This window comes from Martes martes, assembly GCF_963455335.1.
Source record: "Martes martes genome assembly, chromosome: 1".
Classification (NCBI taxonomy): domain Eukaryota; kingdom Metazoa; phylum Chordata; class Mammalia; order Carnivora; family Mustelidae; genus Martes; species Martes martes.
Genome location: NC_137888.1, coordinates 213,018,525 through 213,042,403, shown reverse-complemented (window position 1 = coordinate 213,042,403; position 23,879 = coordinate 213,018,525). Strand labels below are relative to the sequence as shown.

General features: G+C 53.8%; 1 protein-coding gene across 2 annotated transcripts in view; it reads right to left on the bottom strand.

Annotated features, from left to right (window-relative positions):
- MLLT1 (MLLT1 super elongation complex subunit) overlaps positions 1-23,879 on the bottom strand; it is a 64,396-nt gene that overhangs the window by 16,373 nt on the left and 24,144 nt on the right. The window contains exons 4-5 of one of the 2 annotated variants that reach the window (XM_080801393.1): positions 3,832-3,975; positions 75-200 (exon numbers count right to left, since the gene is read on the bottom strand). In XM_080801393.1, the coding sequence (XP_080657519.1) occupies positions 75-200; positions 3,832-3,975 (270 nt within the window). The remainder of the gene's footprint in view (positions 1-74; positions 201-3,831; positions 3,976-23,879) is intronic. The other variant, XM_080801394.1, reaches the window with a different exon arrangement.

The window sequence follows — 23,879 nt, the reverse complement described above, 5'->3', positions numbered from 1 at the left end:
GGGGGCGCCCTGAGCCCAGGACCCACCACTGGGCCCCAGTGCTCCCACGTGACTGGGCCTTCCGCCTCACTAACCTTGGAGCCGTGGGACGGTTTGGTCTTCTTGGGGTCAGAGAAGGCAGAGAGTGGAATTGTGGGTAACATGGGGTAGTCGGGGCTGGGCCTGGACACCGTTTCTGCTCCTTCGGGCATTACCATCACCTAGTGATAAAGAAGAGACAGATGTTATCAGTGAGCAAGGAGGCAGGCTGGATTTCTGACGGGCAAGAGGAAGTCAGCCTTCAGGAGCCTGGCCAGAGGCTGTGGGAGCGGCCTTCTGGCGGAGGGGCGAGGGAGGGCTGGAGCGCCACTTTTCCCAAAGAATCAAAGGCTTGTCCTCCACGAGGGGCTGGGGGCTGAGTGCTTGGAGCGAAGCAGGCTCGAGGCGTAGAGCAAAGAGAAGCCAGGGTCCCAGGATGGCTGGGCCCCGGTGCGGCCGCACGGCCTCTAGAAGGAGAGCCCAGAGCACGGCAGACGGGAGGGCCAGACCAGGAAGACTGGCGGAGCGTGCCGAGAAGCACGAGAAGGCAGCTGTGGCCCAAGGTGACCTGCACGCTGCAGCTCAGAAGGACCAGAAGCACGGTTTGGAAAGGCAAGAGGCCAGCCAGACACCCACACTGGGCAGCCACGCGGCGGAGCGAGCAACTTGGGATGGCTGGGTCCCCCTTCTCCGGGGGCGGGGGGAGCGCCGTCCTCCACGGTCCAGCAGGTGGAGGTGACCGAACCGGCAGCACGGGAGGCAGAGGCAGGAGGGAACTACACAGGGGTCGGGGCAGCTCTCTGCACAAGCCGCAGCACGAGCCTGCGGGGGAGGGCGGCGGGCGCCCGGCTTGGTCAGCCAACTGCTGCCAGGAGGAAGGGCCTGGGGTCCTGCCGGGAGGTGCTCCCAGGAAACACCGGCCGGATCCAGCGCGGCTCCTGGGCTCCTGCCGCACCTGCTAAAGGAGAGAAGGCTTGGGGGCAGGTCGTCTGAATACTGACACTACATGTTAAAATGACGAGCGGCCAGCAACTCAGAGGGAACTTTCCAGATAGCAACGAGACAGAATAAAAGAATAAAGCGCACAGTAAAAAAAAAAAAAAAAAAAAAAAAAAAAAAAGAAAGAAAAAGAAAAAAGAGGGGAAAAGCATTTAGCTCCGTAGAAAAAGCATCATTAATAACCTTGAGCACCTGGGATTCCTTGACCAGCCAAACCCTTCCTCCGAGGAGGCTGGCATCAGGGGCCACAGGGTTGAAAGCAGCACAGCGAAGCCCCTCGTGCCCCCACCCCGTGGCCCCCGGACTCCCCGGTGGCTCCCCACAGCCTGTCCGAGCACAACACTCTGGCCATGGCACCCGGAGCCCAGCCGAGCAGCCCGGGCCGCGGGCAGAGCCCCACGTTCTCAGGCTCGCAAGGACTCGCCGAACACAGAGAAGCAACTACAACTCGACCCAGGGGCACAGACAGGTCCCGAGGCTCTTTCACTCGCATTTCCTGCCACTCTCGCCTTCAGGCCTCCTCTCTCCCTTCTAATGACTGTCCCGGCCGGACGCGGCTCCCGGACAACGCAGCGATCGCCTCTCCTGTCCCTCTCCCCCATAACAGCAGCCCTCTGAGAGAGGTCAAGGGAGCCAACAGATCGCCTTCCACCTCCGCCGCCGCACCTCATGAGGACCTGTCGCACCCGACGGAAATACAGACCCTCGGTCGCAGAAGGAGCTTCTATTCCGTGCAGCTCAACTGCCGATGGGGCAAGCTGAGGGGACGGGCCTCTGACCATCCAGCAAGGAGCACAGCTCATCTGGCCACTGCTGAGCAGGTGCCCGCAGCTCGGGCGAGGGGTCACAGGGCTCCGGGAGACCGCCGGCAGAGGGGCGACCAGCAAGGCAGGTCTCACCGACCTATGGGTCGGCTCGCAACTTCATTTTTTCGGCACCGACATCAACTCGGGCGGGTCTGAGGTCATCTGCCACAAGACGGCAAATGCCAGCCCCAGTGGGGACGCTCCGCTCAGAATGGCACAGGAGGACCACGACTCACATGCTGGGAGCTACTATCCCATCCAGGGCTCCAGCTGCCCTAAGACCGGAGAGCCCTGCTTTGCCATCAGCCCAGGGCAAGCCCCAGAGGCCTACAGCCCCGAAGGGTGAGAAAGTTCCTGCCCAACCAGTCAGTTCTCCAGGTGGCCCTCCCTGAGGTGAGGAGCACCAGGCAGAGACCACCATGCCAGGCTCTGCCTCCTCCTTCCACGACTGGCCCTTCCCAATGGCTCGCCGGACCTGCACTCCCAAGCTCTCCCCGTCACCGCCTCCGCCCTCCGGTTTTATATGTTTTGATGATGCACATCGAGCCTTCACCTCTTCGCAGCAAAGAAAACCTCCTTACGCAGGGGGCAGCGGGGGACAGTCCCTCCGGGGTCCTGGAGCTCTGAGAGGCCAGGAATGCTAAGCGCCGTGCGCCTCCCAAAGCCAGGCTGACTATGCAGCCTCTGGGAGACATGCTCTGGGAGGCGTCCGGCTGCGGAAAGAAGGTGGCGAGGCCAAGCCGGGGAGCGCCCCGGACCCCGGCAGCCCCGCCCACTTCCTCGGCTCTTCCGGGACGCCCAGGCGAACTTCAGGACGCGTGCCTCTGTGAACAGGTTCCAGCACCTCCCTGTTTGTTCCCATCAGCCGTCACGTGCTGGATGATAATCACACACTCATTTTTTATAAGGAACCTGGCAGAACATAATCAAATTCTCTACAATGAATAAGTGAGGACCTTTATTAAAAAAGAAAAACAGGGGCGCCTGGGTGGCTCAGTGGGTTAAGCCTCTACCTTCGGCTCAGGTCATGATCTCAGGGTCCTGGGATCGAGCCCCGCATCAGGCTCTCTGCTCAGTGGGGAGCCTGCCTCTCTGCCTACTTGTGATCTCTCTCTGTCAAATAAATAAAGTCTTTAAAAAAAAAAAAAGAAAAAGTGTAAAAGCCCCACCTGAGTCAGAAAGGACTGCTCTGGAGACCTACAGAAGCTCAACCAGACTCCTGTGCTCCCGGAGGGGCGGCCAGGCCACCACACGCACCTGCACTTGCAGCCCACACCGCGCCCTCCTGGCTGGCGGCTGGGCAAATGCCCAGCAGTGCTCAGGTGCCAACAGGGGGCTCTGGGATGCCCCGCGTCCTCAGCCTGGCCCTGCCTCGGCACACGTGGTCCAGCCTTCCCCAAGGCACCCCTCCTCCTCCACACCCAAGCATCCCATCCACATCAAGCGCCCCCCTCCCGTTCTCAACCGTGCTCCCGGCACTCGGCCACCACACACGGATGCCCAGCCAAGAGGCCTGGGTTCCGAGAGCTGACGCCTCTGTCTGGCCTCACTCGGACAAAACCGCCAGGAAACCCGCCTCACCAGGGAACCCCACAGGGAGCCCCCACTGTTTCCCCAGATGACGCAGTCCCAGCCCAGCCTTGCCGATCCGGTTCAAAGCTGGCTCCTGCGCCTCGCCACGCTCACAGCCTGGCCCCATGCCCGTTCCTCCCACCCCTTCTTCCCATGGAGAAAGATGCTAATTAACCACAGTCAACCAGGAAACTCTGTGGGTAACTAGTCACTAGTCGTTCACAGCGGACAACGCCCCAGCACCCACTCGGGACACCCGGATCCGACGCAGGGCGGCCGCCCCTCCAGGTCTCGAGCACCCAACGACGCGCAAGAGACAGGCCTGGGAGCCCCACAGGCACCCCAGCACGGAGGCCACGGCACACCAGCAGCCGTGCAGCAGCCACGCCCGAGCGGCCGGCGCCCCTGGCGCCCATCTGAGCAGGGGCTCACTCACCCCGCCAGCCATCAGCAGCTTGTACCGGAACTCGATGGTGGGGTTGTTGAAGGTGAGCTTCTCACAGCGCAGGTGGTTCACGGGCGGGTTGCCCTCCAGGTTCAGGAACAGGTCATAGGTGAAGCAAACCTTCCGGGGCTCCTCCTTCAACAAAGAAGACAAGGAAGTTCACCTCAGAGGGGCGGGCAGGAGGCCATGGGGACAGCCGCAGGACACACGCCCCGCCGGTGGCCCTCTCCCCCTCCTGTGCCAGGCCTCCCCGTCTCTCCCCCTTAGGCCCTTATCTGCTTCTCTCGTGCGCCTCCTTCTCTATTCTGTTATACAAGATAAATTAACTTACTATTTGCACTGCACCCAGCAAAGCAGGCTCCACAAGAGAAACACAGACCATGAAGAATGATGTTCTCAGGCGGTTACTGAAAATACTCCTGCTGGTGGAGAAGCCCCTCTCCTTCGACCCTCACGGCACCCATCAACAAACAGAGAGACCGAGGCTTAGAGACTCGGCTGATGAGGGGCAGTACGGGGGCCTGAGCCCAGGCTCCGAGGCCTGTGACCCCACCGTCTCCACCCCGTGCTCCCTTCCTGGCGGAGTTGGGGGCGGCTCCAAAGACATCCAAATGGCCGACAGGCACACGAGAAGATGCTCAGCATCCCTGATGATCGGGGACAGGCCAATCCGAACCATGAGATCACACCTCCCGGCCCCCAGCACCGCCGCTCTACGGAGTGGGAAATCTCAAGTGGTGGCGAGGACGTGGGGCACAGGCGCCCCATGCATGCCCCTGGAGCGTGCCGTCCCTGCCCCGTGCCCATGGCTGTCACTCCCGAGGGCCTTCGGGGGGCCCCTCCCCACACTGGCTGCAGAGTAACCGCCCCATACGCGTCTCCTGATACACAGCCAAGAGAAATGAAAACACGTTCACACCAACACTAGTACATCCGTGTCCGTAGCACAGCCAGATTCACCACAGTCCAAAGTGGGCGCAACCCCAGTGTCACGATGGATGAACACAACGCGTCCCTCCACGCGCAGGTGCGTCTCAGCCATGAACAGGAGCGAGACGCTGACAGGCGCTGGTGGGGATGAGGCTGTTTTCTGGGGTGATGGAATGTTCTAGAATTAGAAGACTGATGGCCACACAACACTGTGAATATACTAAAAAACCACGGACTTTGGACGCTTCAAAAGGGAATTTTCTGATATGTGAATTATAGGCAATTTTTAAAAATGCTCTCCAGCAAGAGAGAAGACCTAGGAGCCGGGGTGCTGGTGAAGGGGCTCTCACTTCAGGATGGGGCAGGCAGGGGTAAGGAAGGAAGAGAAGCATGGAGCCTCCCACATAGGCAGGCCCACGTTCTTTTTTCCACCCTTCCCTCTACCCAGACCGGCAGGGTCACAGTCCTGGGGGAAAAGGGAGCAGAGGCCGGGGCTGAGCCTCATTCCTGCCACTCTGACTGCGGCCAGGGGCTCCGGCTGCCTCCTCCCCTCCCCCTCCTCCTCCGTCTCGCCGGCCAGTGGTCGCATGGTCTATGTGAGCCATGCTGGGTTTTTTGAGCTCTGGCGAGTGGCTGACACCTGGGTGTGGGAAGCCGGCCTGCCCTGTGCCCGTGTCTGAATAAAGGGGACAGGAGTGGGGTCCTGCAGTTGCGTGTGGACAACTTGCCCCTTTCCCCCCCATTTAGGCCACAAGGAGAAGGTGCCCCTGTTGAATGAAAGAGACACAGATTCTGCCTTCTGGGAGCCTCAAGCCTGTACAGAGAAGACACGGAAAGAGGCCTTCCCAAGGCAGTGCCAACCGGTGAGGTAACTCGGGCCTCGTCCTCCCCCAGCAGCCCTCCGGGTCAGCAGGAATGGTTCCCACCCCCGGCCCATCTAAAGCAAACTCGGAAACTGTTCCCCTGGCCCGAGGTGGACATGTGGCCTGGTCTGAGTGATGAGGGGTGAGGAGGTCGGCCTAGGGAGCGCCGGCCTTCCCAAGTCAAACACTCAGTGTGGAGAGGAAGGCTCGGCATCGTTCTTCCTCCTGCCTACACGGAGGGCTGGCAATCCCAGGAACAGCGTGCAGGCGATCCATGGGGATCTCTGCTCCGGGGCCGCTGGCCGGCTGCTTTCCAACTGCTCGCTAAGGAAGAGAAAGAAGCCCCCATATCAAACTCTACCGGACCCCTGAACGCGGCTCACGCCCCCCCTCCCCATGCCTGCACGGTTCCTGCCAACCTCACGGAGGCACTTGTCACAGTGGTGCGGTGTCCCCACCACCCTGGGAACCCCTTGGAGGCAGGGGCTGTGGGGACCCATCCGGCACTCAGGACATTTTTGTCCAAAGAATGAGACGTTAAGATAGGCAAGAGCAGAGCATGACCCAACAGTGGGGGTGGACAGGGGGCCACCTTGAAGGGTTAGGGTTAGGGTTAGAGAGGGGCGATGAGTCAGTCAAGAAGGGGGCGGGGAGAAGCTGCACAGGCCACAGCACAGACCTTCCTAGAGCCCCAACAGTCCAGATGGCTATAGCTGGAAAGGGAGGGAGGACTGCACTGGCAAAAGGTGACCTAGAGAGATAGGCCTTGGCCACATCCTGGGGGCAGAGGTGTCTACAGGGGCATCTGGACTCAGAAGGAACAAGCCCAGGAACGCCTGGGTGGCTTGGTCGTTTGGGCATCTGCCTTCGGCTCAGGTCATGATCCCGGGGTTCTGGGATTGAGCCCCACGTTGGGCTCTCTGCTCAGCGGGAACCTGCTTCTCCCTCTCCCTGCCAGTCCCCCTCCTTGTACACTCTCTCTCTTTGTCAAAAAAATAAATAAAATCTTTAAAAAAACAACAGCAACCCTTAAAAAAATAAGAAAGAAAGAACAGATCTGTGTCCCAGGAAGCAAACACCCTCTGGCTTACAGGATGCCACTACAGGGGGCAGGATCTGAACCTGGCGAATAAAGAGGAAAAAAACAAAAAAGCACACAAAAAAACCCACATCAAGCATTTGTCCTGCCTTCCCACGAGGTAAAAACACATAAGATCCGAGAGGCTGCCTGCAAGGATGTCTCCAGCTACTGTGTGCAGCAGGAACTTGAGCACCGCTGTTGTGTCCTCCTAATGGGTCAGGGATCGGGGGGCGCTGTTCACCTGCTGCGGCCAACAGCACGAACACCGGCCACAGACGAGGCCATCGCACCACCTCCCAGGGAGGATTCAGCTCCACATTCAAGTTCACATTGACTGGGAACACACAAATTAGAGGACGGCGCTGGATGACAAACTTCACGCGTACAGAAGCAGCAGAGAGCCGGGTGACACCAAACTACCCAGGACAAATGAGCCAGTTTCTTCACATGTAAATTGCCAAGAGAAACAGTGATAGAGGGAGACTCTTCCCTTCTTCAGGCCTTTTCAAGGGGCCAGCTCATGAATCACAGCACGTTGGTCTTACCTGTAAATCCTGATTCAAACAGGAAAAAAACTTTCCACACTGCATATTAAGGAATTGCTCATTTGTAGGTGTGATACTGGTATTATTATTTTATTATTAAAAAGCAGTCGTCGTCTCTTAGAGACATGTTCTGAGACAGGCACAGATGAAATCATGACGTCTGGGGCTTGCTCCAAAATGACACGGGCTGGAGAGACCGCCCACCGAGCGCAGCCACGCGCCGTAAGTGCAGGAGCCAGGGGATGGTGGGGCGGTGGGGGGGTGGGGGGGGCTTGCTAACGCCCTCCTCCTCCTCCTGCAGACGTTGCGCTATTTCCCTAGAAATTCTGTGAGAGGACTCAGTGCAAAGGCAGCTAATGGCCTCAGCTTGGTGCCATGGAGAAAGGGAAGCTACTGCTTTTACCAGAAAGAGCTCTAGGCTGTAGGAGGCCACCTGGGAGACCCGCCAGACAGTGACTGAAGCCACAGGATCCGCCCGCAGAAAAACAGGAGCTCACGGGGCCGCTGAAGGGCTGCTCTGTGGCTCTAGCTGCCGCACGCAGGGGTGGAGCGGAAGGCCCGGGGCCGAGCCTCCTGTGCCCGGCATCCACCGGCGTCTACCACTTTCTAAGCACTTAACACATGCGACTGCTTCATAGTCCGGAAGACGGATGCTCTCAGCGGCCCCGTTTCGCGGATGAAGAAACTGCACAGGCGGGTGAGCTGCCTGGTGCCACACGGGCGGCCCGCGCTCGCTGGCAGCCCTGGCCCCTGGAGCCAAGCAGGAGGGGCGCTTTAGGGCTCCCCAGAGCTGGGCACGCAGCACGTGGGCCGGGTGGAGGCCTTCCCCGAGCGCCCACCGTGTGTCCCGGCCGCTGGCAGCCAAGGTGTGCATCACACGCACTGAGAAGGGCTGACCAGAGCTCCCTCTGGGTGGAGACCTCCATCCGGCCTGCAACGCCCCCTGCCCGGCAAACCAGCCGGCTTCTCAGGAGATGCAGGCGGCACGGCAACACCTCCAAGAGCAGCGTGTTCGGCGAGGAGCACACCCAGGTTCAGGGTGTGCTAGGCCCACAGTCCCGAGAGCAACATCCTTGTCCTTTCAGCCAGACCCTACGGGTGCCCCACTCTAAGCAAAGGCAGCCGAAGCTGGCCTCCAACATTCTTGGCGCGGGCCACGGGCAGCCACCCACTGTCCAGGATGCTGGCCACGGGCCAGCGTGTCTCTCCAGACTCAGCAGACTAGGACGCAGAGGAACCGGACAAACTGGTGCCAGCGCCCAAGCTGACGGCGCGTGGACTCATCCACCGCATTCGGGCAGTCTAGGCCACGGGAGCCCTGGCCACGGCCCGCTGCCCACCGCCGTGGGGTGGCTGACCACACCTGTGGTTTCAGCTGCTGCCCCTCGACCACCTCGGGCCCCACCCTCTCTGCAGCAGGGTGCACTGGCCCTGGAGGACCCGCAGGTTGACTGCCCCACCCCGTGTGCCCCTCAGAACACACCAGCTAAGGAGGGCCTCGGGGCGAAGTCCGGGCTATCTGGGCCCTGCCCGCACTTCTGTCTGCCACCCCTGTTAGAAGGCCTCAGGGTTCAAAAAAATAGTTAAATGTGAACCTGATCGCGGCCCTGTATCTACCTGCCAGCTTACAGGGCCGTAGTCAGTAACCTCCCCACGGGACAACCCAGACAGCTTCTTAAAATGCTTTGCAAGGGAGAAAGAGAGAGATAAAGAGACAAGCGAGATTTACAGAAGCTTAAGAAACGCAGCAAACAGCACCCAGGCGTCGACCTTCTCTGAATCCTGATCTGAACAAATTATTAAAATACATATATACGTGAAAATAAAACTGACACTGGACATTTGATATTAGAAACTGTTAATCTGCTCACTCCCAGCTACGATGACGTTGTGGTTAAATACTTTAAAAGAGTTTTATTGTTTACAGACACAGACTGAAACGTTTACAGAGTGAAAGACAGGCTGTCTCGCACTTGCTTCGAAATAACGCTGGGACCAGCAGTGAGCAGCGCCCTGTGGCCCCGCGTGCAGCTGCCAGGCCGCGCCGTGGTCTGCTCTGCTGCTCTCTCTACTTCCGTAGGTATCTTTAAGTTTTCTACATTAAAAGGCTCTCAAGGCACAGGCTTTGCTCCAGCCAGCCCTGCTCACAGCTCTGCCCTGGGCTTCTGTGGGCCGCCTGCCGCAGACGGACTCTCTCTGGTACTGGGGACCAGGGCACAGACAGGGCCCTTCCAGGAGCCCAGAGGAGCCCAACAAAACCCTCCAGCCCTGGGTCCACTCGGTGACACTTCGCTCTCTGCTTCAAGCGGTCACACTGTCACCACCACTCAGGGAGCCGTCCCTGGGGCCAGGCGCTGCGCCACAGGCTTTACCCAGCCCCTCACTTCCCGCTCACAAATGCTCTGGGACTTAGTCACTGCTCTCACCACACGTCACGAGAGGAAACTGAGGTTTGGTGGCATTTAATCATTTGTCAAGGCCACGTCAAACCTACAAAGGTCAGGCACTCGAGTCCACGGACCACGGCCTCTGGCGTCTTCCTGGGGACACAGCCCTGCCACGCCCGGGCCCTCGGCTCCCACGGTGCGCCCACAGGGGACAGCAGGGGCGCCCGGGAGAGAGCAAGGGCAGCTCCATGCACAGCCGCCACCACCAAACCTGAAATCCCGTCTGGGACTCTGAGGTTCGAGGAGGGTCACTGAGGCACGCCCGAAGTGAGAGGCCTCCAGGTGCCCAGTGTCCCTCCACAGGAGCCGTCAGGGACATTACAGCCCGTCTAAGCTAGAGGGAGCGCTGCGCAGCCATCGTAAACAATGAGGCAGAGTTTGGGGCGCCGATGTCGGGGGTCCACAGAGACTTGTTTTAAAATGCATCTCCCTCCTTCCCTCCCTGTCTCTCGCATACACAAGCCCCACAGAAAAAAACTGTTTCTGCAAGGACATCACTAACTGCTTATAGTGGTGACTTCAAGGAGACAGACTGGAGGGGGACTGCGACTCCCTGCTGCCCACACACATCACCTCTGTAGTTAGGGGCAGAAAAATGACTTTAAAAGGCGTAAGGACGACAGGGCAATGTGGGCTGAAAACCGTGGGCTCTGGGGTCCAAGACCTTCTGGATGCCAGAGCAGCCTTGCCACCGACTCACTGTGAGACCCTGGACAAGCCACGCCACCTCTCTGAGCCTCAGTGAGGGGAGGAAATAAAACCAGAGGCTTCCAGGTGTACAAGGGGAGGAGCGGGAAAAGACTGCGCCTCTGGCCGGGAAGGGCGTGGGTCGGGCCGGCCACTGCCCGCCGCACAGCTGCTCGGCCGGCCATGACGAACAGTCAGACCCGAGGCCGCAGGAGCCCATGGGCCTTGAGTGAGCCCGGGGTGGCCTCCGGCACAAAGTCCATTCTGTCCCCGCTCCTCAGCACTCCCCCAGTGAGGCTGGGCCCCCCGGGCTGCCAGAACCAGCCACTGGTCCCTGTGCAGAGGGCTGCCCGCCTCCGGGGCTCTGCGCAGCCCCCAAAAGCTGACCCCCGTGTGGGCACAGGGCCGAGCTAGTGGTGACCCTAGAAGTGTGGGCAGGCTGTGAGGGGAGAATGTGAGCTCTCCACTCAATCCTTCAAGACCGGAGCTCACATACCAAGTCTCAATTCAAGTGGAGGGCCGGTGGGAAAAGCCCGGCCCGGCCCAAAAGAGAGGGTCTTTGCAGGCCGATGGGGGGGATGGCGCAGGGGGATGGAAGAGTGCAGGATTCGGTGGCCCTGGGACCCCCGCCAGCTCGTCGCCAACCCTACCACGTGGTTCATGTGGCTATTTCCCCAGATCACAAGCCAGCCAGGATGCACCCAAGACTCTGAGGGCTCATGGCTCGGAAGCCGGCAAGCACTGTTTTAATTCACTTTAAAACAAAACCAAAAACACTTTCAAATAAAACTATGCAAACTTCCCAATAAAATGTTACCAAAATGCCCTTCCTGTGACCTCAGATGCCACTGAGAGTGACGGCTGGGGCTCAGTGTCCAATAATAGCTCGTTACAGGGGGTGGGGGTGGAGGGCAGGGAGGACAGCTAATATTAGCAGCTAATAACCAAAATGAACTTGTTTACACTTGACCACTTCTGAAAACCGGGCTATCTCTTAAAGTCGGAGTGCACACCTGATAGGTGTCTCCCCCTCCCAGAAGTGTGTCATTACACTGATGGTGCATCTCACCACGGAACTGTTGGCCAAAGTGAGCCCAGGCCAGCGCTCACTCCCTGACAAACACCCGCAGAGCGCGGGAGGGGCCGAGGGCTGCGCAGGGGGTGGGGGGGTGGGGTAGAAGGGTGGGGGGGGGGAGGGTGTGCAGCCGGAGAAATAAAGAACAGGAGCTTTGAGTGTAGAAAACCTCTCCTTCCCATTTCACAACTGATTTCCTTCTCTCCTCTTGGTTTTGCCAACCACCCCAAGCCAGAAACTCGGGACTAAGAGGAACCAGCTTGACTTTGTGAAAAAGAGAAAATCAGATCTAAGAGGATTCCGAAGGAAAATGAAGTTACATCAAACGATGCCTTAGATCTAGAATGGCCGAGTCCTGCTGCCGGCCTCAGCTAATGACTCAAAACCAAAGCAAAACAGCAACTCCAAGCCAAGGGCAATTGGCCGTGAACACGAGCAGGTAAATCATGGGGTCACCAACTGGGGGGGGGGGGGGTTTTGAAGGTAAGGCACAGGTCATGTCCTCAGGGCCCACACACTCAGGGAGGGGCAGCGGCCCTCCAGCTCCGTCACCCACACCCGCGCACCATGCCCCAGACCAAGCCCCGGCGCCTCCCTCCCATGTGGACACCAAAGCGCCCCAGGTCCCCTGCCCCACCCACCCCCTTCTGGGACAGACAAGTACTTCCCGTTTGGCAGCCACTGAATTACTTCCGGGAAACGTGGAAGCAGGTATGCTCTGTAATGTGACTGTGGCACCACAACACAATCTGGGACGGGCATGAGATGGGCGCTTTGCTGGGCATTCTGGAGCCCTGACCAGAGGTAGATGAACCCAGAAGCAGCAGAGAAGCGGCCTAACAGCATATCCAACTGCCCACACATGGGCCCGAGAGGCTCTTTACGGAACAAGTGGCACCCCCCATGCCCAGCCAGCACACTCCAGTGGCTTGCCAGTGCGCCTGGGTTGGGTTGCCCTGCCAACCACCCAGCCTCCCTTCGGAACCCAAGCGCCCCTGACTCTCTGCATCCACAGTGCTGCTGCTTTTGATGAAGGACAGCTGGAAGGCGGGCAGGCAGGGACAAGGGCCACCCTCCCAAGAGAAAACCACCCCGAGTAGGATTCCTACACCACCCTGGAAGGAATCCTCTACCTGTTCCCATACAGTAGATGGGTGACAAAAACCCAACTGGGTGACAGGTGCAAGGAGCGTTAATCAGATTAAAACAGCCCGCCCACAAGCCCATAAAAACCCCTAGACTCAGAAACTCCAGAGGCTACCCCTTCGGGTCCCCTCCCTCGTTGGGAGCTTTGCACTGTCACTTTGCTGTTGCTCAATGACTTTTGCTTTGCTGCCCTCCGCTTTGTCTGGTTTACCTCTTCGCTCTTTGAAGTGGCATGACCAAGAACCGTGGGCACCGACGGAGAAAACACGTGGAAGAGCGTCTCCAGGTCCTCCCCGCCCCGCCAACCCCCGCGCACCCGCAGGCCTCAGAGTAAGCCTTTCCCTACACGTCTCCCAGCTCTTGCTGAATGAGTCCCTGCAATACCCTCGCAGTATTAAGATACCTGTACCCGAAGTATATTAAAAACCCTCAAAACCCAACAATAAGGAAACTTATTGTTTCCAACTGACAACAACAAAACCACCTAAATTCTAAACCCTTCACCAAAGGAAACACAGGAACTGCAAACGAACCCACGGAAAGACGCAGACTGTCGTCAGCCGGCAGGTCACTCTACGGATTCAGGCTGCGGGATTTTGGCTTGGGTTTGCGGGTACGAGTCCGCATCCACTAGGACGCCTAGAATCAGACAGGAAGCGCGGGCGAGGACGTGAAGAGGCATGGAGAGGCGGGACGCCGGCTCGGCTGCGGGGACAGTAAACGCGGTGGCTACAGAGGACAGTCCGGCACTGCTCACAAAAATGAGACGTGGATGACCGTATGAGCCGGCAGCTCTGCTCCCGCCGACGTGCCCCCGAGAAGCGACAGCATCTCTGCACATCTCACTGCTGGTGGTGGCACAACTGACAGACAATATGGGGTCCGTCCACGGCGGGGGTGTCTGCAGCCACGGAAGGAGCGCGATGCTGATGCGCGCTACGACGCAGACGAGCTCCGAAGACATTACGCTAATCAGAAGCTTCAAGACCGAAGGGGCCGCATGCCGCACACTTCTGTTTATACGAAGGCGGCAAATCCACCGCTAGAAGCAGCTTCCTGGCCGCAAGGGACGGGAGGGAGGGAGGATAAGGAGCGACGGATAGTGGGGACAGTTTCCTCGTGGGTGAGGGAATGTTCTGGAATCTGGGGTGATGGCTGCCCAACTCCGAACGTACTAAACACCAGTGGAATGTGCACATTCAGTGCATGAACGCTATGGTAGGTGCACTGTATCTCCATAGAGCTACTTTTTAAGAAGAGAGCTACAACAGCACACCCCCGGAGACGAGTGGCTGCCCAAGCGCAGGCCAGAACGCGGAGCATCACCGCGGTGCACAGCGGACACGACCCGTAAAGCCGGACACACCGAAAACTCACATTCTCACAAAAACCGGTACGGGGATGTTTAGGGCAACTGTGTTCATAATCACCCAGAACCAGAAACCACCGCGATGTCCTTGACACCACACGCGGGGAAACGGCCCGCAGCGCAGCCACACAACAAGAAAGAGCGAGCTACGCGTTCAGACGACACGGGCGACTCTACAGTGCATTCTGCACCAACAGAGGGCTGCATGCCGTGCGGCCCCAGTTCTGGGACAATCTGGAAGAGGCCAAACTCCAGAGATGGGAGACAGAGGAGTGCTTACAAGGGACCGACAGGGGCAGGGGCCTGACTGCGAAGGGACAGCGTGCGGGGGTCTGGGGGCTGGAACTGTTCTGCACAACACTACTGTGGCAGACGCATGACCGCATGACAGGACCCAGAGTGAATTTCACTAGAAACAAACTAAAACAATAATGATAATAACCAGACAGGCAGGAGGAGGGGTCCAAGATGGCATGTAGACTGTGACGGTTGAATCTGACCACATTACACATGTAGACATGACCACGGCGCCAAGAGGGAGGGCAGAGCTACCATAAATGACCTGGGGTTGGGGGGGGGGGCGGCTGGGTGGCTTAGTTGGTTAAGTGTCTGCCTTCAGCTCAGGTCATAATCCCAGGGTCCTGGGATCGAGCCCTGCATTGGGCTCCCGGCTCCGCAGGAAGCCTGCTTCTCCCTCTCCCACTCCCCCTGCTTGTGTTCCCTCTCTCACTGTCTCTCTCTCTGTCAAAAAATAATAAGTAAAGGGGCACTTGGGTGGCTCAGTCAGTTAAGCCGCTGCCTTCGGCTCAGGTCCTGATCTCAGAGTCCTGGGATCCAGTCCCACATCGGACGCCTTGCTTGGCAGGGAGAATGCTTCTCTCTCTGCCTCTGCCTGCCACTCTGCCTGCTTGTGTGCTCGCTCTCTCTCTCTCTCTGACAAATAAATAAATAAAATATTTTAAAAATAATAAGTAAAATCTTTAAAAAAGGAAATAAAATAAATGACCCACTGAAGAAGCCATGTTTTAGCCAGACATCAGAAGGCCCAAGACCAAAAAAACTACACACGGACATTGTACTCCGGCAAGTAAATTTACTTCTCCTAGGAGTACTGGTCAGCAATTTGGAAACTACTTTCCCAATCCACTGGACTTCAACAATAAGCAAATATGTTGTAGATAATGAGGGTCAGGTATCTCCCCTCAGAGAAAGTTAAACGAAGCAACGGAAGAATGCTAGAGAAGGCTTGTTGGTGCAGGACCAGAGATGGAGGCATTGGTATGAGCTGATGGTTACTGTGATCTACGTGCCGACAGACACAGATACAACACACAGACGGGGGCGGGGAGCACAGGTGACCCTCGACCAACTTAGGGGTTAGGGCCGCCGATCTCCCTCCATCCCCCCACAGCAGTCAAAAATCTTCATATAAACTTCTGACCCCCCCAAAACTTAACAACTAACAGCCTACTGTTGACCAACGTTGTATTATCATATACCCTATTCTTTAACAATAAAGTAAGCTAGAGAAAAGCACATATTACTTTAAAAATCATAAGGAAGAAAAAATACACTCATAGTCCTGAACCGTATTTATCCAAATAAGCCCCCACATCAATGTGGACCCACACAGCTCAAACTTGATTCTAGGACTAGAGAAGGGAAACCCAAGGCGAGCCCGAGCACCCTGTGGTACCTGAAAGTGAGGGAAGGACCCAAAAAACGATGGGAACATAACGAAAAGGGACAGAGGCCCCCCAAGGGGGGTCCCACTAGCCAGAGTGAGAATAGTTTGAAAATAATAATAGATTATAATACATAATTATGTTATATACTAATATATACATATAAATATTATAACCCACAGGAAAAAAAAACAAATATCCATGAATCCATATGGATATAAATAAATGAGTGAATAAGTACATAGATGGGGGAGAACAGACACTTCCTTACAGAAAAATTCCAGCGAATAATCAAAGAAATGAAGGAAATAGAGCATCATAGAACACCACTGACAGATGGCTAAAACTAAAGAAACTTGAACAAGAAACAGGTCAATTGCGTACTTTCAGCGTATCTCCTCCAAAGAGATACTAGTTACCAGGGTGGTTTGAACAACGCCCGCCAAGATGTGGAGCTTAATTTCTCTCTGCCTGAGTGTGGGCTGGACTTGACTCGCTTCTAACAACTAGCAGAATATGGAAAGAGAGTGATGACAGCAGGGAAGCCCGGCAGACAGCACCTTAACAAAGGGATCGAGGTCGATGTCCCCAGTAGTAAGTCAAGGTAGCGTCAGGTCCTCCCTAGGATAGTATGATGGGGGCGGGGAGGGCTCTTCTGCTCTGTCGTCTTCTCCCAAAATCTGCAACCCCTTGTAATCATGAAAATACACCAAGCAAGCCCAAGTTGGCGGGCATTCTTCAAAATGCGTGGCCAGAGTATTTTTAAGACATCAAGGTCAGAAAAGATGAGGAAAAGCAGATAAACCGTCACAGACTGAAGGAGGCAAAAGAGACCTGATGTTACATGCCGTGTAGGCTCCTGCAGCAGATCCCAGAACAGAAAAAGAACACTAGAAAACGGGGAAACCCGAAGTCTGTTAATAACGTCTACCAATCCCAACGAATAGCAGTGCTGTGGTCACGGGGAACAGAGACAGGAGGGAAGCGGGGAGTGCAGAATGCAAGGACTCCGCACGTTCTCTGCAACTCTTCTGTGTTTCCACAATTAATTCAGAATTAAAGGTCACAAAAAACCAGTATCATGGACTATGAGATCGTCCATACCAGGCTGTTAGCGAAAACCCTTATGGACGGCGGCAACTGGAATCTATGAACCTCCTTCTTTCTCCAGATGTAAATCTCACGGAGTCTAAATACAGATCAAGTCTTTCTGATAAAATGTCATGTCCAAACTGGCATGATTCAGTATGTGTAGTACACACACCAAACTTCTACGACCTAGTACGAAAAAAGAATGCAAAGTATCTCAGGAATTCAAAAATATTGATGACATGTTGAGATGATAATGTTTTAGATAGAGCGGGCTGACTTACATTATTAAAATTAATTTCACCAGTTTCTTTTTTGACCTTTTCAAATACGGCTACTAAAAACAATTACGTGGGGGGCTTAACTATTTCTACCGAGCGGCCACTGTACGAAATGTAATTCACACACTGAAACAAGGACTTCAAATGCATCTGGCCACTTCCAAGACAACATTAAGGGAGCGTTTCAGCAAAACTCCACTCCCTTGATTGGTCCTAGGACAGCTAGGACCAACTTCCCTGTCCTGAACACGCTCCCTGTCCTGGGGCAGCCTGAGCCTTGCTCTCCCAGGCCACAACCGATGCTCTAGTTCACTTTACACAGGAATAAATCAGCCACAGCTCATACAGGCTTCTGGGTCAACATGGGATCAGAGGGCAACCATCTGGATTCCCCTAAATGACCTTGAGCTCCTAACTCGGGAACATTCACTTCCATTCATTCTGCCCCATAATGTGCTTTGCCGTCGGCGTTTACAAACAGGGACCTATCCAGAATTCATACAAAACTCTTACACAGCTCAACAACAAACAGACAGACTACCCAGTTAAAAAATGGGCGAAACACTTGAATACATGTTTCTTCAAAGATCTGCAACTGGCCAACCAGCCAACGGAAAGACCCTTGGCCTCATGGGTCACTTTGGAAATGCAATTCAAAACCATAATGAGATACCGCTTCACACCCAGTAGGATGGCCGTGACTGAGAAACCTAGTAAGCGAGAAAAGGCAGGAAGCACTGACAAGGATGCAGAGGAGACCGGGACCCGCGCACGCTGCTGGCGGGAACACAAAACGCAGCGACTGCGGAGGACGGTTTGGTGGTCCCTTCAAAAGTTAAACACTGGGGTGCCTGGCTCGCTCGGCTGGAAGAGCGTGTGGCTCATCTCAGGGTCATGAGTCTGAGCCCCACGACGGGCGAGGAAATCACTTTAAAAAGAGAGAGAGAGAGAAAGAAGTTAAACAGAAATCCTGTATGACCCAGCGAGTCCGCCAGGTGTCTGCCCAAAGGAACGGAACCCTGGTGTTCAAACCAGCACACCCACATATGTGTTCATGGCAGCAGACGACCGACGACAGCCACAAACAGCCGACAGCGCCAGCATCCGTCGGTGGACAAATGAGGAGACAAACGGGGAGACGGCCATGCTGTGGGGGTGCTACTCAGCTGTGAAAAAGAACGAGGTTCTGATACGGTTACCATGTGGATGAGCTCCTACAGTTCCACCAAGTCAAAGGAGCCAGACACCACGGGTCACACTGGAGACAGGCCTTCCTTTGGGGCGGAAGAACATACTTTGGGACCAGGTACAGGTGGTGATTGTGTGACATGGTGAAGGCACCAGACGGCCACGGAATTGTTCATTGAAGCTGGTGAATTTCCCGTTCTAGGACTTTCTCCTGTTTTTAAAAAGCTGGGGGTTGCCGACCGTGTCCCAAGGCTCGTGGGTGTACACGGCTGCCCCTCCAGAATCCACCCGTCCACGCAGTCGCTCATTCCACAGATATCGACCCGGTGCCATCTCCGCGCCGGAGGCCAGCACACAGCGGAGAGCACGACTGGGGGGCCGCTGCCCTCCGGAGCTAATGTTCCAGGGGGAGAGCCAGACGGCAGACAGACACACACACACGCATTTAAGGACCATGGAAAAGCAAAAGAACGGTGTGCTAGGAGAAAGGCTAGAAGGGAAGGCCAAACTCAGAGAGGCTGTGTGGGGATCACGGGGGCTACATGGCCCCTGGCCTGGGTATTCATTAAATACTTTTTTCCTAAGTATAAAATTATTGGAGGTGTAACAATATGAAAAAAAAAACACAAAAACCACATGGTGATGTCAATAATGCAGAAGGAACACTGGACACAATTCAACACCCTCCTGTGATTAAAAAAAAAAAAAATCAGCAAACTATAAACAGAAAGAAACTACCTCAACGTAATACAAGCCACATATGGAAAACCCACAGCCAACATCACGCTCAATGGTGAAAGGCTGAACGCTCTTCCTCTAAGATCAGCAACAGGCTGGGACACCCGTCACTGCTTCCAGCTCACAGCGCTGGAAGTCGCAGTCAGAGCACTAGGCAAGAAAAAGAGAAGAAAAAGAAAAAGGCATCTAAATTGAGAAGGAAAAAGTAAAATTATCTGTTAAGCAGATGATAACCTCTTATCTGTCGAAAACCTAGGACACCTCGCATACACACACAGAACTAATAAATAAATGAGCAAAGTTATGGGATACAAAATCAACACAAAAAATCAACTGCATTTCTATACACTAACAATGACCAAAGTGAAAACAAACTAAGAAAACCAATCCACTTACAAAAGCCTCAAAAAGAATAAAATACTTAGGATTCAACCAAGGAGGTAAAAGAACCGTCCAATAAAAGCCACCAAGCCACCAAACCCTGCTGAAAGAAATTAAAGAGCACATAAATGGACTGGAAGACATCATGTTCTTAAAATTTCAGTGCTGATGAGGGACAGAAGCAGGAAAACGTTCATCTTTAGTCCGGAAGGCTAACCTACAGCAGTTCTGATAGGGACCAGATACGAGCTGGTTGCCACATTCTTAGAGGGTCTCATGACTGCCTACACATCTCACCGACAGTTACCGTCCAACCGAGCGATAAGCACCAGAGAAATCTTGCAAAAGTAGTTCTACGAGTATAAGTTTGAAGAAAAGATTTATGATCTGACACTCCTTGCACGTCCCTTCCCCCTTGAGCACCGAGCACACAACCACCAGCTTCATACAGAAGTGCAGCTCCCTCTGCTCGCGGCTCCTGTCCCCGCGCCATTTACATAAACTTGGGAAGCTGCACCACGCGACATCTGGAGAATTCTTTCTCGGCCACTGCCCTCGACGCCGTTGCGAGAGCACAGCTGTGGAGGAAAACAGCACGGTGGTTCCTCAAAATATTAAAAATAGATTTACCATATGTTCCAGTAACTGCACTTCTGGGTATATACCCAACAGAAGCGAAAGCAGGACCTCAAAGGGATGTTTCTGCACTCACGTTCCCAACAGCAGTGTTCCCGGTAGCTAAAACATGGCAGCAAGCCAAGGGTCTATAGATAGACACGGGGAAAAGCCAAATGTGGTGGGTACACGGCACCACAGAATACCATTCAGCTTTAGAAAGGCACGAGGCCCTGTCACACGTGACAACAGGGGTGAGCCCCGAGAACACGATGTGCAGGAAAGGCCACCAACAAAGGACCAGTATCGTACGCCTGCACGCGGGTGAGCTACCTACGGCAAGTTCACAGACACAGAAAGTAGCACAGAGGTTACCACGGGCAGGGGGAGGAGCAGTTGTCGTTCCACTGGTCTGGTTTTACTCGGGATGACCAAAATGCCCTAGAAGCCCCGAGAGGAGTGACGGTCGCGCGGTATCGTGCACGTGCACGAACGGCCCGTTTCAAAATGGCTAAAATAGCACACACTGCGTCACAGACACACACAAACACCCACACGCCCCAACCCAGAAAAGGCAAAAATCAATAAAATGGACTGCATCAGAATCAAGAGCTTCGGCTCTTTGCAAGACTGCCGAGAGCCGGAGGAGACCAGCCTTCCAATGAAAGTTATCGCAAAGGACGGGCGCCCAGAAATATAAAGAAATCTCACAAATTCAGTAAGAGAACAACTCGACTTTTAGAAAATGGCAGGCATTTTGAACAGACACCTCACTAGACAGAATGACAAATAAGCATATGAAAACATGCTCAATGCCTTTAGTCATTAGGGGAAAAGACCAGAATTAACACCAATTCTGCTCAAACTCTTCCGAAAACAGAAGAGGAGGGAATACTTCCTAACGTGTTCTACGAAGAGAGCATTATTTTAACACCAAAGACAATGACAGCACAAGAAAACAACAGACCAACAGTCCCTGCGAATAAAATATCCTTAAAGATATTTATATCCATAAAGCATCCAATATCACACACTTAAAAGATTATACACCTGAAACTAATGATGTGCTTTAAGTCAGCTAACTGAATTTAAATTAAAAAAAAGATTATACGTATAACTGCTATCTATCCCAGGAATGCAACGGTGGTTCAATGTAGAAAAACCAATCAAAACGATCAAAACGTAGTATGCCACGTTAACAAAACAACGGGGAAAAACCCACATGATTATCTCAACGGAGGCAGAAACAGTGTTTGGGAAAAAATGGGCCCATTCATGATGAAAACAGTCAGAAAGCTAGGAATAGAAGGGGGCTTCTTTAACCTGGAAAGGGCATTTGTGAAAAACGCACCATGAACACCACGCTCAATGGAAAAACACTGAAGACTCAGCCTTAAGCTTTAAAACGTATCATCAGGAACAAGATAAGGACGGGCCACTTTCACTCGACACGGTAATGAAGTCCCAGCCAGAGCAATGAGGCGAGAGGAAGGGAAAAAAGGGAGGTGGGCGCCCAAACTGGAAAGGAACAAGTAATATTATCTCCACATGCTGATGGCATCTTACGTGTAGAAAATCCCAAAGAAGCCAGATTTGGTATAGTTGCAGGATATAGGATCAGCATACAAACTCAGTGGTGTTTCTATATACTACCAATGAACAATCCCAAAAGAAAATTGGGAAAATAATTCCACTTATAATAGCATGCAAAAGAATAAAATACCTAGGAATAAATTTAAACAAGAATATAAAAGACTTGTACGCTGAAAAGTACAAAAGATTGATGAAAGAAATTGATTCAAGAAAACCTAATTAGATGGAAAGACTTCCCATGTTCCTGGACTGGAAGACTTAATAATGTTAAAGAGTACTGTTTCCCAGGCGATCTGCAGATTCAATGCAATCCCTAAATTCTAGTGGTCTTTTTTGCAAAAATGGAAAGCCAAACAGCAAACTCATGTGAAATCGCAGAGGTCCCAAAGAACCAAAACCACATTAAAAAATAAACAAAACCCCCACAAAATCGGAGGGCTGTCATTTCCTAATTTCAAAACTTCCTATAAAACTACAACAATCAGAGAGGTGCCTGGGTGGCTCAGTCGGGTAAGCATCCGCCTTTGGCTCAGGTCTTGATCCTGGGGCTCTGGGATCAAGCCCCATGTCGGGCTCTCTGCTCGGCAGGAAGCCTGCTTCTCCTTCTCCCTCTGCCTGCCTCTCCCCCTGCTTGGGGACTCTCTTTCTCTCTCTCTCCAATAAATAAATAAAATCTTAAAAAAAAAAAATTTAAAGCAATCGGGGCACCTGGATGGCTCAGTTGGTTAAGCATCTGCCTTTGGCTCAGGTCGTGATCCTGGGGTCCAGGGATGGAGCCCCACATCAGGCTCCCTATTCGGTGGGGAGCCTGCTTCTCCCTCTTCCTCTGACCCACACAGCTTGCGTGTGCATGTACACTCTCTCTGTCCCCCAAATAAATAAATCTTTAAAAAAATTTACAACAATCAAAATTAGCAATAGAATAGAACTGAGAGTCCAGAAATAAACCCAAACACCTGTGGCCATCCGACTTTGAACAAGGTTGCTGAAACAACTCAAAGGGGAAAGCTTCGTCTCTTAAGGAAATGGTGCCGGGACAAATGAATACTCAAACATGCGAAAGAATGAACCGGGCCCTACCTCATGGCATATATCGAAATTAACTCCCAATGGAGCAACCGTCCAGATATAAGATGTAAAACCATGAAAGTAAACACAGGGATAAACCTTCACAACCTCACACCTGGCAAAGAAGTCTGAGATTTTACACTCTAAGCGTGAACAACAAACAAAAATACAGAAACTGAACTTCATAAAAATCAAAACCTTTTACACATTAAAAGATGTCACCAGAACATGATAAAACAACCTACGGGATGGGAGAAAATATTTTGTGAAGTCACACATCTGGTAAGGGTCTACTATCCGGGACACAGGAAGAACTCTTGTAACTCAACAACAAAGACGACAAACGACTGAATTAATAAACGGACGTGTATGTAGCCATTTCTCCAAACAGGACATACGAATGGCTAATAAGCACGTGAGATGTTCAATATCATCGATCTTTAAGGAAATGCAAATCAAAGCCTCAATTGAAATAACCATTTCATACCCACTAGAAAGGCTACAATAAAAAAAATTGTTTTTTAACGGAAAATGACAAGCCCTGAGGAGTTTTCCCACGTTGCTGCTGGGAATACAAAATGGTGCAGTCAGCGGGGCAAGCAGCGTGGCAGGTCCTCATGAAGGTTAACGACGGAATTTCCACACGACCCAGCATTCCACTCCCAGGTGCACGCCCCGGAGAAGTCAGAGCCGGAACTCCAACATGAACACAGACTGGGATGTCCACGGCGGCACCACACGTGGCAGCAAGTAAGTGGAAACGGCCCACATGTGCAGCAGGAGAGGGACGAGTATCCAAACTATAGGCCAGCTGACCTTCACTGCTCATGCCTCCGTATCTGGGAATGTGGCTACTCGCTGAAATTTATTTGTAAACCGACAATCAACACCTGTGGCTTTCACATTCATTCACAGACACGCACGCAGGGGTGAAAACTCGGAGCCTCCCAGCGCTCTTCCCAGCGGACTCAGAACGGGATGAAACTCTGCCGTCCTGTGCCAGCCCTCGGGGTAAACAAGTGTCCTTCTCGTGGTATACCCAGGGCCATGGCTTTCACATTTTTGTGCTCTTTGCTGGTGATCTTACGGTCTGAAAGGGCCCCAAGCAAGACACTGATGGGCTGTCGAGGGCCTAAACCCAGGCTGGCCATGAGGTGCCTTACAGAGAAAATACGTTTTTCAGATAAGCCGGGCTCTGGCAATTGGCTGTGAGCTCAGGGTTGGGGAAGCCACAGCATACATTAAACAAGGCGTCTGT